Source organism: Alternaria metachromatica, assembly GCF_023757995.1.
Source record: "Alternaria metachromatica strain BMP 0045 chromosome Unknown scaffold_2, whole genome shotgun sequence".
Taxonomy (NCBI): Eukaryota; Fungi; Ascomycota; class Dothideomycetes; order Pleosporales; family Pleosporaceae; genus Alternaria; species Alternaria metachromatica.
In genome coordinates, this window is record NW_026055493.1 from 1,287,082 (window position 1) to 1,300,865 (window position 13,784).

General features: G+C 52.7%; 6 protein-coding genes across 6 annotated transcripts; 3 read left to right on the forward strand and 3 right to left on the reverse strand.

Annotated features, from left to right (window-relative positions):
• Positions 1-616: 616 nt before the first annotated feature.
• On the forward strand, positions 617-1,090 carry J4E83_001258 (uncharacterized protein; the record flags this gene model as incomplete). The annotated part of the gene is made up of 1 exon (XM_049328215.1): positions 617-1,090. The coding sequence occupies one exon, from the start codon at positions 617-619 to the stop codon at positions 1,088-1,090; it is 474 nt and encodes a 157-aa protein (XP_049192733.1).
• A 267-nt stretch (positions 1,091-1,357) lies between these two features.
• Positions 1,358-3,264, reverse strand: J4E83_001259 (uncharacterized protein; the record flags this gene model as incomplete). The annotated part of the gene is made up of 3 exons (XM_049328216.1): positions 1,358-1,395; positions 1,451-2,960; positions 3,166-3,264. The coding sequence occupies 3 exons, from the start codon at positions 3,262-3,264 to the stop codon at positions 1,358-1,360; spliced, it is 1,647 nt and encodes a 548-aa protein (XP_049192734.1).
• Positions 3,265-3,992: 728 nt separating this feature from the next.
• On the reverse strand, positions 3,993-5,730 carry J4E83_001260 (uncharacterized protein; the record flags this gene model as incomplete). The annotated part of the gene is made up of 3 exons (XM_049328217.1): positions 3,993-4,391; positions 4,460-5,059; positions 5,131-5,730. The coding sequence occupies 3 exons, from the start codon at positions 5,728-5,730 to the stop codon at positions 3,993-3,995; spliced, it is 1,599 nt and encodes a 532-aa protein (XP_049192735.1).
• Positions 5,731-6,902: 1,172 nt separating this feature from the next.
• Positions 6,903-8,474, forward strand: J4E83_001261 (uncharacterized protein; the record flags this gene model as incomplete). Its single annotated transcript, XM_049328218.1, has 1 exon — positions 6,903-8,474. One exon carries the CDS (start codon positions 6,903-6,905, stop codon positions 8,472-8,474), a length of 1,572 nt encoding a protein of 523 aa, XP_049192736.1.
• A 543-nt stretch (positions 8,475-9,017) lies between these two features.
• J4E83_001262 (uncharacterized protein) lies at positions 9,018-10,196 on the reverse strand (the record flags this gene model as incomplete). Its single annotated transcript, XM_049328219.1, has 5 exons — positions 9,018-9,149; positions 9,203-9,444; positions 9,496-9,942; positions 10,002-10,061; positions 10,109-10,196. 5 exons carry the CDS (start codon positions 10,194-10,196, stop codon positions 9,018-9,020), a joined length of 969 nt encoding a protein of 322 aa, XP_049192737.1.
• Positions 10,197-11,619: 1,423 nt separating this feature from the next.
• On the forward strand, positions 11,620-13,230 carry J4E83_001263 (uncharacterized protein; the record flags this gene model as incomplete). The annotated part of the gene is made up of 2 exons (XM_049328220.1): positions 11,620-12,576; positions 12,631-13,230. The coding sequence occupies 2 exons, from the start codon at positions 11,620-11,622 to the stop codon at positions 13,228-13,230; spliced, it is 1,557 nt and encodes a 518-aa protein (XP_049192738.1).
• Between the last annotated feature and the right edge of the window lie 554 nt (positions 13,231-13,784).

A 13,784-nucleotide genomic window follows, 5' to 3' on the forward strand; every position in this document is an offset into this window, starting at 1 on the left:
GAGATGGAAGACAGCACCGTAAAGGTGTGTGGTTGCCAATGCAACAGTTCGACAATACGAAATCCGTATCGTGACGAAAGGGGGTATCCTGTCCTAAATCGAAATGACGTTATTTCCGCCACTTGTACGAGCTCCACCACGTCCACTCCGCTTCCACTAACCGGCATGACGTACCCTCTCCAAAACACCATACTTTTCGTACAACAATTCGGAACCTACGGCTCGACCATCCTCGTATCCAGCTCAAAATAGCGACCATGTCGAAGGGATCGGCGGTTCACACACCGCCCGAGTGGTCGCCGTGGCTGCGCCGGGAGATCTGCACGAGCCCATGACCAGGATCATTCGCACAACAATCTTCCGACACCAGAGCTTTTGTGGAGAAAGGTGACGCTGCATGGTATGATGCGATATGAGATGGTGGGAGCTTTCAGTAGTATCGGTCCGCTTTCGGTAGATGCTTTGCTATTATAAGTAGCGGAGAGGGAGGAGGTATATAAGTCATCTCACATCACCACGTTCAGCAAACCCATCCGGCCAAACCTAAATATTTAATACCTCCTCAACCAACATCACGCATCACTAAACTCCGGCGTCAACCTAATAAACCACCAAAATGCGTTTCTCCACCCTCACAACAGCTCTCACATCCCTCTCCCTCGCCTCCGGCCGCCTCATCGGCATCGCCGCGCCATCCACCCTCGCCCCCAACAGCACCTTCACGCTCACCCTCCTCTCAGAAGGCTACATCCAATCCGTCGCCGACGTCGCCGTCGCATGGGGCTTCTCGCTCGCCCCCGGCTACCCGGGCACGCTCGGATCCTTCGCGCAATCCGCATATCTCGGTCCTGAGAAGAGCAACCAGGGGCAGGAAAACGTTACTATTACCGCGACTGTACCCGCGGGGCTGGCTATGGATGCGTATCAGGGGAAAGATATTCTGTTGAATGCGGGGATTTACTCGTTGTATGGGGCTAGTGGGGGTGCGACGGTTACGGGGTTTAATGTTACGGTTAGGGTTGGGGAGAGTACGGGGGGTGAGGTTGTGGAGAGTGAGGGGCAGGGGTGGATTCAGAATACTGTGGCGTAGGGTTGTTGAAGAGGGAGAAGAGAGGTGCGGAAGTCGAGCATGTTTATATAGGCATAGTTAGCGGTTGATGGGCCCAAAGTTTCGATCACACTATCTTAATGGGCTTCAGCATAACGCTCAGCTTGCATCTCATGGGTTCACGGGGTCAGCTGATATTGGGAAAGAATTGATATGATTTGTTGATAGTGATGGACCGAAGCTGACGTTACTTCATGTATAGCAATACGGTGTAAAGCAATCGACTTGAACAACGAGGGTCTCTCAGGCTTAGCGCAGCTCCATGTGTTCCTTCTGGTTCTCGAATTCTACGTATCATTAGCGGATAGATCAAACAAGCTCGATGCATCTTCAAAGACTTACCCTCGAGCCAGTCAACAACAAAATTCTTCAGGAACTGCTGCGCGTACACGACCTGCGGTGGTGGCAGATCGGGAGTGGTTTGGTTCTCAAAGATACCGTTCTCCTCCCAGTGGTGCACACCGTGGCTGATCAGATGCCATGGGCGCTCCGTTGTGCTGTTCCTGCTATCGGGGTACCACAATGGGGTTGCCGGTCTCCACGGGTCGGCGTTACCTCCGAGGTGGGCAAGACGCTCGTAGTCGATGTCGTAGCCTCCGTACTTGTTGACACGCTCGATCTCCGGAGGGTGGTTGATGCCGAATTGTGCGCGGCAGAAGAAGGTCAGGTACTCTACATCAAGAGTACGTGAGATGAGAGGCATGATGTCAGCAGGTGTGTTTCCGGTTTGGATGTAACCCCACTCCGTGCAGACTTGGTAGCTCCAGCTCACAGCGCCGTAGTCTTCGATAGAAGTGTATTGCTGGAGCGCAGTAACGTTGAGCTGGGTGAAGTACGAGTCCTGAGTTCTATTCGAACGGCGCCATCCAGAGAGAGCTGTGCTGTTGAGCCAAGCAATAGCGTTGAGAGTGATGTTCTGCACAGCGGTGTCGTTGGTGTAGCCGGCCGCCGAAACGAGTTCTGCAACAGCTGGGCGTAGGTTCTCACCTGCGGGCTCTTCTGCCGTGATGTTCTGACAGTAGTTGAACCAAGAGGGCGAGTTCTCCTCAGGGTCCCAGTTAGTGCTTTGTAGACCGTAGACACCGGTAATCTGGCCTGCGAAATCACGGTTGTCGGTAACACCGCCCATGCCAAAGACATCCTTGAGTGCCTGGACCTTGGAGGTGTCGTTCTGGCGGATAAGGATGCCATCAACAACGTCAATCAGAAGTTGCGTGTTCTTCATGCAGTCTGGAGGACCGTATAGCCTAGCTGGCTCAAAGTACTGCCAGTAGTCGTAGATCGCAACAGTTACACCAGAAGAAGAGATTGCGCCCCAGAAAGTCTCTGGGTATACAACTCGCAAGAACGCAGCTTGAGCTCCAGCGTACGATCCACCGTAAACGACCCATGGGGTGTTGGGCGCAGTCAAATCCGCATCGATGCCCTCGAATTGCACATTCCGGGCAAAGTAATCAACCTCGGCAAGCGCTTGCTCGGTCGACAAGAACCGCATGTTCGGTGTTGTCAGATCAGGAACCGGGAAAGATTTGCCATAGTAACGGTGCTCAAGAATGACACCGAGACCGTTGGTAGCCTTGATGACCTGGTGGACAATTCCCTTCTGGAGGAAGGTGAGACGACCCTCTCCATCGGTTTCTCCGCCAAGAAGAACAAAGACCGGTCCGCCAGGCTTGTAGTACGTGTCGTCAAACCAGTACCTCAAGTTGAAAGAATCGTTGCTATGAGGCTCGTACCGTGTCTCGTTGTGGAAGAAGTCGACTGGCACCGAGATGTTGTACTCAGGGTATAGCAACGTGGGATCGGTATCTTCGCGCTTGGTCAGGCTGCGACGCGTCCGTGCAGCTTGCACCTGATATCGTGTCAGCCTCATTTGCTTACCACCAGCTCATCTCCGAGGTATGAGAAATTCGTCGCATGTTGATGTTCCATGCCGAAAAGGCCCTATCGATCTTTTCATACCACTCATGCATATTGCAGAAGGGCTTGAAGCAATTGAATGCAGAGCAAGGCACCGTCGCTACATCAATGCAATAAACAGAAGAAAGGGTGCTTACCTGCTCTTCCCTCTCCACCGCATTCCTGGGCGAAAGCTTGAGCGCAGAAGCAGCCTGGAGGCCGCCTAGGATCGCTGCGACAGCAATTGAGAAACGCATGGTACCGGTAGGACGATGCGTAGTCGCTGGCAATGGCGCACGTCAGGCAGCGCTCGTCTATATATCTGCCCCAACACGCAGGAACAGAGTTATGACGCCGGTGATAGCTACCCGGCCATTTCATTATCATCTATGCGAGGGACAAGCATGTTTAGGGAAGGTGGATAAAGTAGTGCGCCTGTGCTAGCGCAAGTACGATGCTCGAACAAGCAGGAGATACGGTGATCGGCAGCTGCTGGGCCGTTGGCAGTGGCGGACAGCAAGCTTTTTTGGCTCGGGTGCTTGGTGGGAGGCCTGGTAGCGTCATGTAAGATGCGACTGACTGCCTTACGTGCTGTAATGCACGCTCGAAGCTGCGTTGTGTGCTGAGCATGACGCGGTCAAGCCTTGCAAGGATGTATCGTGATGTCGCGAGGTTGGCGATGCGGCCCCGCCTCGTCACCAGCCGAAGTCTTCTCAGAGGCCAATCGGCTGTACTGGAACCCTATTTCCTGCACCATGACAATGGTTTCGTGCGCGCAATTTGCTTTTGAACTTTGCACAGTATTCACCATGGTCGGCTTTTGTCGTGCGACAGCAACTGAACCATCGCATTAGGTGAGATCAGTCGCTCGCTGAAGGCCAGAATTTGGCACAGAGGTTGCTCATCAAGTTTGATGCGTATCATTTCAGCTTAACGAATTATCCGACATCGCATACACGCTATCCAGCCCAGCGACGCAGCCCTCTTACTTTGTAACCTCCTCGATGTGCGACACAGACCCGTCCTTCTCTCCACGCGTAATACCCTGCTCCTTGACGTCCATCAACGCAGCCTCGCCAACATCAACAGCATCGTCGCCATCGAAGAACTTGGCGATTTCTTCCATGGGTGTGTACCTGGTTTCCACAATGCAGAAGTAGATGACGCCGATCTCAAAAGCGAGGAAGACGCAGTAGCAGATGTAGTACTTCCACGCGAGTGCATCGAGCGCAATGCCGTTGACGAACTGGTTGAAGAAGAGAGCTGCTGTAACGCAGAAGTTGAGCCATGTGAATCCCTTGGCACGAAGACCATATGGCAGGATCTCAGTAGTGTATCCAGCCATGATACCGGACTTGATGTCGTAGAAGATACCGTAGAAGAACTGCATGTCAAGGTCAGCATAGCGTTCTCGGTCGGCCCAAGGGTAGAAGACTAGCAGGTAAAACTTACTATACTAACGATGAAGCCTTTGCCGAGAGGGGCCCGAGGCTCGATGTCGTACCGGGCAGAAATGATTGTGAAGATGTTGAACATGACGAACGTTCCGATCGTGGAGATGAGATAGATCGGACGTCGACCAAGTTTGTCAACCAAGAAGGCAAAGAGGAAGTTCTCGCAGAGCGCTAAGGTCTTCATGCCGCCATTGATTCCCAGTTGCGTCTGGGGATCCGTGAGACCAACGTTGTCCATGACATACTTTAGGTAATACGAGATCAGACCGTTGCCACTCCATTGACTGAAGAATCCAATAGCAGTGATGATAATGATCCTCTTGCGGTTGCCTTTGGTCTTCAGGAAGTCGGACCAGCTGGTTCGGTTGTGCTCTCTGTCGAGAGCAATGGCAGCGCGCACTTCGGCGTATTCGAGTTGAACAAACTCGTCGTCGGCATCTCCTTCGCCGTGCCAGCGGGCGAACATGGCGAGGGCTTCTTCATGACGGTCTTTGTTGCACAGCCAACGTGGAGACTCGGGCATGAAGAAAATGAAGCCGAGGATGATAAGGGAGCAGATCGACTGTAGAAGAGATGGGAGTCGCCATGACCAGTCGCTCTGTAAAGTGTTAGACGACCTTTCTGTGAAGTAGAGACAGTAGAATGCACAATGGTGAGAAGTCAATGTACCTTTAGCTGGAGCGTTCCGTATGTTACCCAGGATGCGATGAAGGCTCCAGAGTGGTAGCTCGCACCAGAGAGTGTAACCAAGATAGCACGATCCTGTGGATGAGCAATCTCTGCGATCAATAACGGCGCGGATCCAAGAACAATGGTGTCTCCGAAACCCAAGATGAGTCTGGCAGCAATGAACATGCCGATGTTCTGCGCTCCAGTCTGGATGGCAACGGCGATCAACATGATAACGCAGCCAATCGCCACGCCAATCTTCCTACCCTTCCAATCAATGAGGTAGGGGGTGAAGAAGAGACCGATGAGTGAGCCGAGGGACATGGATGAGTTGAAGAAGCCGAGCATAGCCCCGCGAGGCTCGCCGAAGTAGTCTTGCCAGTAAGTCAGAGACTGAAGACCATTCATCATGGACCCGTCGAAGCCATTGGCGGTATTCGTTAAGATGAGAACGACAATGTAGATGTAGAGTCTGCGGAGGTTGGCTCGCTTCCACCATGCGACTCTTGGATAGGCACGACCAGCGAAGAAGAAGTGCCCTTTCGGCGGCTTGAGGGGCACAGCGCTCTGCGTGGTCTTGGGTGGACGGAAGGATACCATCTTGAAAGGTAGAAGTTGCTCTTGTGGAGGAAGACAGTGGAGCTGCCGCTGCGAGAAACAGACATGAGCTGCATGGGTCACTGTTGCATATATACCCTCGACACCGCGCCACGTACAGTATCCTCTATACATGCCATCCCAGCTCCTCAGATCTCACCTATCCTCGCGGGCACGCTTCAATAGCCAAAATTGGGTTCGGGATGAAGCCAAGCAGGGTGAATGCGCATATTTGCCTTACCTTGTCCCGCAGTCAAGCACTCATTTCTCGTTTTGTTTTGTTATGCCTCGCGCCACCAAGGCGCTGCGGTCTTGATAGTTCTAGGCATCGTGGAATGAGGCCGAAGTGAACCAGTCTAGAGGCATGCCACTAAGCCCATAGTCGAATGCGGGGAAACCAACTAGTCGTGCGAGCAACCCCATGGGGTTGTACCGGCTAAAGATGAACCTTATCAGGCCTTTTGAATGAGGTTGGACGTGAGACAGTGAGTATTGCCGCCCTGTATTGCCGGTGTCTTGTTGCCAATGCTCGGAATGTGGGGCTGTTCCCAGTCGCTATACCCAACGCAGTTAGTAGACGGTGTTCTGATTGGATCCTCATCTCAGATCAGATGACAGCCCAGCAAACTCCCAGACACTTCGTGGCTTGCGCGACTACCAGCTCTACCAAGAGCGCGTCTAGACACCACAGCTTCGGGAATTGCCACACCTTACACTCGAGTTTCATTTGTGCCGGGGTCGTTCCTTCCACCTGGGTCCTGGACCCTTTCACTGCGACATGTCGATCATGTTGACGACACACTGATGAGTCTTCGAGCACACAAACCCCCCTAAAGATATCGAACGTACCTCGGCAAGTATATTCTTCTACCAACGCTTATATATACCACTAGATACCTTCGTAAAAGAATTTCCGCATCCCAAGGCTTGTTACATGCACTCTTGGACGGAAGCGTGACATGTTACCGACAAGAGATGGCGCAGGAGGGCCAAGGATCATTCACACGACCATCGTGCGCATTTACCCGGCGGGCATAATATCGTTGTGCCAACCGTACGACTACCAGCAAGTTATATGCCTTCGCGCGCACCAAGAATAGTCTATGATCCTTCTTCCTGGGTAGATAACTTGGTTCGTATCTCAGAGCATATCCTGGAGTAGCGCCACCACCAACATGGAAGACACTCCGGCAATCAATCCTATCATTGGAGGCTTTGCTCCAGACCCCTCGCTGGTCCTCGTCGATGGCACATACTTCCTCGTCAACTCAACGTTCCATTTGTTCCCTGGTCTGCCAATCTATACATCACAGGATCTCATTCACTGGCACCAGATCGGCAATGCTATCAACCGACATGAGCAGCTGAGCTTCTCCAAATCCTCCACCTTAATCCACGGTCTGGAAAATGAGGACCACCTCTACGCAACAGGCGGTCTCTACGCACCAACTATACGGTTCTACGATGGCACTTTCTACATCGTGTGCACGAACGTGGTGAATGACGGGGAGGAGGGCAAGGAGAGTGAACTGCAGAACTTCATCATCTCCACCACAGACATCTATGCCAGCAAGTGGAGCGACCCCGTCTACTTCGACTTCTACGGCATCGACCCCAGTCTATTCTTCGACCCAAACATCGGGAAGGCGTATCTCTGCGGTTCCAAGTCTCCAGGTCCGGAAACCAAGATCACGCTCTTCGAGATTGACGTCAAGACAGGAAAGAAATTGAGCGAGGAGAAGCAACTGTGGCATGGCACCGGTGGTATATACCCTGAGGGCCCACACATCTACTTCCGAGATGGGTTCTACTACTTGATGATTGCGGAGGGGGGTACGCATGAGGGGCACAGCGTCACCATGGCGCGAAGCAAAAGTCTCGAAGGCCCGTGGGAAGCATCGCCCAAGAACCCTATATTGAGCGCCGCGGGGACAAATGAGCACGTGCAAGCCACAGGTCATTGTGAGGCATTTGAAGATAAGGAAGGGCAATGGTGGGGTGTTTGTCTTGGAATCAGAATGGGCGCTCCCAACCTATACGGGCTTGGACGCGAAACATTTCTTACAAGAGGGACGTGGAGTCATGATGGCTGGCTCAGTTTCGATCGCGCGAAGACGAACATCGAGAACTTGAGTGTTGTACCGGATCCATCGAGGAGACTCACTGCCGCACCTGGCGTTGACTTTCTCTACATCCACGACCCCGAGCTGTCGCGCTACAAGATCAGCGAACGGCAGATCACGCTCACCGCTTCTCCAGACGGTCTGAAGTCCGCTAATGCATCGCCGTCATTTGTTGGTAAACGTCAACGTCTGCTGAAGGGAGAAAGCAGCGTCATCCTGCTACCTGCCGCATCCAGCTCTACACCGACCAGTGCAGGACTGGCGGTATACAAAGACGAACATCGCTTCCTCTCGTTATCATACATGACCTCGAACAACGGCTCCTCCTCTACAGTTCGTCTCCACGTCTTGAACAAAGCAAAAAGCATCGATCGCGAAGAGACCGCCGACTTAGACGCCGCACCCCAGTCTCTGAAGCTCACATTCGAATATTCAGAGACCGAGTACAAGCTATCTTACCGCGCCGACAGTGGAGAGCCCAAGGAGTTTGCCCAAGTACCCACAATGGACCTCAGCGACAAAGATTTCGTAGGACCGATTATCGGTATATTCGCGGAGGGGAGTGGGGAGGTCGTATTTCAAGATTTCGTGATAGACAGCGCATCATCGCAGCGGGCCGTTTGAAATGTGGGTGGCGAACCTATAAACCGTGCGTGATGCGCGAACTGCTGATGGGTCTTGATTGTCGGTGAGAACTCCCGCGCGAACTGATCTACACATCGTGCGTTATCGTGGGCGAGACCCCGCGATCAGCATGGGACGCGGGTAGAGACGAACGACGTGATGAGCGGGGTGTTTACGGTAGGCTTTATTGCATCAGCGAACTATGAAGAAATGTTCACGACTTTTGTTCTCGTCTCTTGCATTTCTAGACTTCATATCATTATATTGTACATGTGCTGCAATGTGGGTTGCCGCTGGACGGTCCCAATCTCCTTGCGCGGTGGATTTGCCAGGTCCTAAATCTTTTCCCTGCAACATTCTTCGACGTGGCTCTGGGCAGCTGCGCAGTGGCTATCACCGACGTCGCGACGGGTGAGTGTGAATGCCGCTAAAGGGCATGCCGCTGAGTCTTTTGGGACCACGCTTCGTCTTTCACATGATCGCGTCGGAGACCCAACTGCCTATCTTTGATACGGGTATGGCGATGCTGAGTCGACTCTATACTTAGGTTCGGGTAATCTTGAAATCCTTGGATATTTGTATCGCATCGAAAGGCAGTGGCTCTGGTGCGGTGAGTTTTCGTTCCGAGCTGGCATCGTCGCCTGTGACGGTGATGTTTGTTTGATCCTTGTCGTGCTGCATCTGATTAGTCTTGTCTTCTGTGTCGCAAGATATTGGACCAGACTTACCAACTCCATCCACTGGGTGTAGTGCCCAGGCCTTGGTTGCTGGTGCGACCCCAGTCCACCAGTGTTCGACCGCTTGATCGCACTGAGGTTGTGGCTTCCTGATTGGCTCTTGTACGTCTTGCGCCATTGGAGGTAGAAGGGGCGCAACATGGGAATGTTGATACAGAGACCAGCAAGCATGAGCTCGACGGTGCAAAGCATGAATGTGGTACCCGATGTACCAGTGAGGTTGTTAATGAGATCTGCAAAATATCAGTCGTGTTTCTCTTTCTCGTCAGATCGAGAGTACTTACCGACGGTGAAAATGAGAACGAAACGCGCAATACTGATAACCACGCAAGCGAGACCCAAACCGAAACAAGCCAACACGGCAAACTTTTCCGTCTTTCGCATCTGCAACTGCCATACACAATGGATTGGGATGACTACGATCATGAGATCGGTCGCCATGTTTGTCAGTATCAGACACTTGAGCAACAAGATCTGATCCATGCAGTGTCCAACTCGTTGAAGGGTCCATTGTTGGGAGATGGGGTCGCAGAGGAAGATGAAGACGAAGTTGAAGATGACAGCCCATGCAATGACTATGCCGGCAGTGATGTAGACTGCAAGGCGCAGTTGCAGTTGGAAGACGCGGTGGTAGAGGGCTAGTTGAGATAGCTTGAGAGCCGCAAGACACCAGATGTAGATCAAAGTGAAGGAAAAGGTTATCTGCATGACGACCGGGAGGTTGTTCATCACTATTAGGTAGTTAGTTCACCATCTCCACCGGATGTAATAGCCACCAGAGCAGGCTTACGCTTGGGAAATTTGTCAGAGGTAGGATCTAGGTCGTAACCAACGCCAATCGTGAAGACTGCTTGGATGTTATTATGAGTTCTGCCTATCCACGAGATTGATGCATACCGTAGGCATTCAGGCCGATAGTACTTGTCGACAAGAGCAGCGCAACACCGGCGAAGATGTCATCCAGTGCGAGTCCAGGTCCACGCATGCGCCCATAGAATCGAAGGGCAACAGTTGAGGCGAAGAGCAGCCACAGACATGACATCGCTATCATGGAGTCGCGACCGCTCCGGGCCATCGCTATATCGATTGTTTCCACCATCCTGACCTGCGGAGGCAAGACCCCGATCCAAAGCTATCACTCGAAGTCCGGAGAGATGCAAAGTAATGAACGGAGTACTAAAAGAGTGGGTCCTGTCGTGAGAACTGGAGAAAGGGAAAGAACGAAGAGATGAAGTCGGGGCGATGAGTCGGGGCAACAGTGTATTGTTAAAACCTGATCCATGTCTCCCGTCTCCTGTCTTCGTCAAAACTGTTTTGGCTTTCGTAATGATGGCATACCCGTTGGGTTAGCGGGCCTAGCCCGGCGGACCGAAAAGAGTTCCTTGCCTGTCAACGTTCAACAGTGGAGATCGTAAGGATCATTGCCACAAACGTTGGCCGAACACCTGAACTATTCCCTCCGGATGTGCGTTCGCGTTCCCCGGATACGCATGCAGCAATGTTGACCTACGCGAGGTGACGATCGTAATGAAGCGCCATCAATCTCGAGCAATCATGCAGCGTGAGTCGTAACGAAGAGACTGACTTGAGGCTTGAAAAGAACTGGTAACGTGCCGGCGGAGAGTCGCCGACGGTGAAACAGTCTAGGCCAGGTATTGACCCACAGCGCCAAGGGCCACTGCCGGGCGCCTCATCCGCTTGCCGTTATGACAGGCGGCACGCCGCAACTTTCCGACTCGAGGGTCATTGGCTGCATGAATAAGCAGGGGATAAGCAGGAGACCTCATGTTCGGCTCCACACGTGTTGTCAGGGTTCATGACTGGCCTGAGTCGTATTCTGCCTGAGGCAGGAGGCCTGGCGACCAAATTCTCGAAAACAAATAGAAGAATGCAGGTTCCCCGATCTTTTCTACAGCCCTGTCCCAGGTCCTCGGGTACCTAGACCTAAATGCGCCATCTGTGCGCATACATCGGCGAAGTTGTACCCCTTCTTATCCTCATGGGTCTGATAGTGAAGAATTTTGAGTCCCAAACCAGCTTAACTAAAAGAGACAGTATTCCCGCTGTGGACAGCGCGCATCTCCACTTGAGCGTGTTAACTTCCTTTCCACGTGGCGCTATGATCCTCCAGGGTCTTGGAGCACCAATGGTCGATCGCTGAATGAAAACCTAGTGGAGTCGATACGGGGCATCTTCGGCGCTGCACATGCGATGCTCGTTTTATCGCCAGGTGCGGATGCACTGCAAAACCCAGCGATTGGAAGGAGAAAGGATCGACCCTGTTGAGCTATCAGTCGCCTAGAGACACCACTGCGGTATATACCATTGCCCTCGCTGAAACATCGCCATGCAATCACGTTCTCCCCTTTGTGCAGTTGTGCCTCGCCAAACTGCCAAACCTCCCCAACATGGACGACCATTCGGGCCTTTCCCAGGGCTCCAAGTCAGTTTTCTCACTCGCGATGGTGGCTTGGCTCGTCCTACTCTGGGTCGGCTATAGAATTGCCATTGCATTATACAACATTTCGCCCTTCCATCCACTCGCCAAATTCCCTGGCCCGAAGATCGCAGCTGCCACCTACCTGTACGAAGCGTACCACGACTGGTGGCTCGGAGGACGCTATGGAAAAGTCATCGCCCGCATGCATGAGCAATATGGACCCATCGTACGCATAAACCCAGACGAACTACACTGCTCCGACCCTGCCTTCACGGATGAGATCTATGCCGGTCCTGGACGTCCACGCGACAAGTGGCAGCATCAATTGAATACTGGAGGAGCCGGACCTGTTTCAGTGACCGGATTTTCGACTGTCGACCATGACCTCCACCGTGCCCGCAAGGCTCCATTGAGCAAGTTCTTTTCGCGCCAACAGATGTTGAAGCTCGAAGGCGAAGTGCATGAATTTGCCGTAATGACGGCAGACAAGATGCTTACTTATGCCGGCAAGACCGCTTTCGATGTCAAGGAAGCGTTCAACTGCTATACTGCCGATGTCATCTCTCAGTACGCATTCGGTGAGCCCATGGGTTTTGTTGCACAGGAAGGTTGGGAGCCAAACTTCGCAACCTGGGTCAAGTCGTTCTTCAAGAGTGCGTATATGATGCGTCACAACGCGTTGGGCCGAAAGATGGCTCAGGTCCTGCCGTTCATGGCCGATTACCTCGGTGAAGATATCAAGGCTGTCATGCGTGTCATGAACGTGACTATTCCTCAGTACATCGGCCAGGCTTTGAAGAACCCCGAAAATGGACGTGTTTTCGCTGAGGTCATGGGCAAGAACAAGACCATGTCAGAGGAGGAGAAGTTCCGCTACAACGGTGAAGGTTTCAACTTCTTGCTTGCTGGTACCGAAACTACTGCTGTAAGTATCCGATGAATGCCGTCGTCAACGAGCCAGAGCTAACAGCAACCGCAGGCTATTCTTACTGTATTCACATACTGGAATCTCGCAAAGCCGGAGATTTACCAGAGACTGATGGCTGATCTCGCTACCGCTGGTATCAACACACAGACTGTGAAGTGGGTTGAACTGGAAAAGGTGCCTTACTTCTGGGCTGTTCTGCAAGAGTGTTTGCGTATGATGCCCGGCGTGTCTCATCGATCTGCCAGAATCGCGCGCCAGGAGGACCTGCACTATGTATCCGCTGATGGCAAGTCTGACTGGGTGATTCCAAGGGGTACACCTATCGGTATGACATCCATGATCAACCACTGGAACAGGGAGCTTTTCCCCGACCCTGACGAGTTCCTTCCCGAGCGTTGGCTGTTGGAAGATGGATCGCAAAACTATGCGCTCCAGAAGAAGCTCATTGCATTCGGAAAGGGAAGCCGCAGCTGCATTGGTGAACAACTGGCGTACTGTGAGCTGTACATTATGGGCGCGTACATGTGCCTCAATGTTCTTCCGAGGGCGAAGCTTGTAGACACCGTGAAGGAGGACATTTCGTACGACCACGACTTGATCGTTGCGCAAACGACCAAGGGTTCCATTTCGGTGAAGATCGCGATCGAGTAGGTCGGCCACTGCGAAGATGAGGATGTTGGAAGTAGATAGGAGACTAGAGATAATACCCGTTCAATCGTCACGACATGCGATGGGCCGAGCCGAGCTGACGCGTGATGTGTCCGCGCCGCGCGCGTTAGTGTTGGTAGCACAAGTTGACGCGTGTCGGAAGCTCGAAAGGAAACTTCCGAAGCTTGGCAAAACGCGATTCGTGATTCCGCTCCATCATCAACGGGTTGACTCAGTCGCTCGACACGAGATCATGTCAAATGCGCCGTCTACGCGCCAGTTGCCTCTGCAGTCAGTATCCGCAGCCTTCATCTAATACATGTCTCGGTTGCGATTGCGCCCTTCAAGCTCGTGAAGCTGGTGGTGCCACTGACATTCGATATTGCTGCCGACATCGCGCGTTTGGGATGGAAGTCACACCACTCGTGTGTTGCTGACACTCTCAGTCATTGCGGTCGCGATGCGACTTCTTCAATTGCCTAGTACCCTCTTGCGCAGTGGCTGCCTATCCAGCCGAGCGCGATCGTTGTCTCTCGACAAGCAACAACCATTACCCA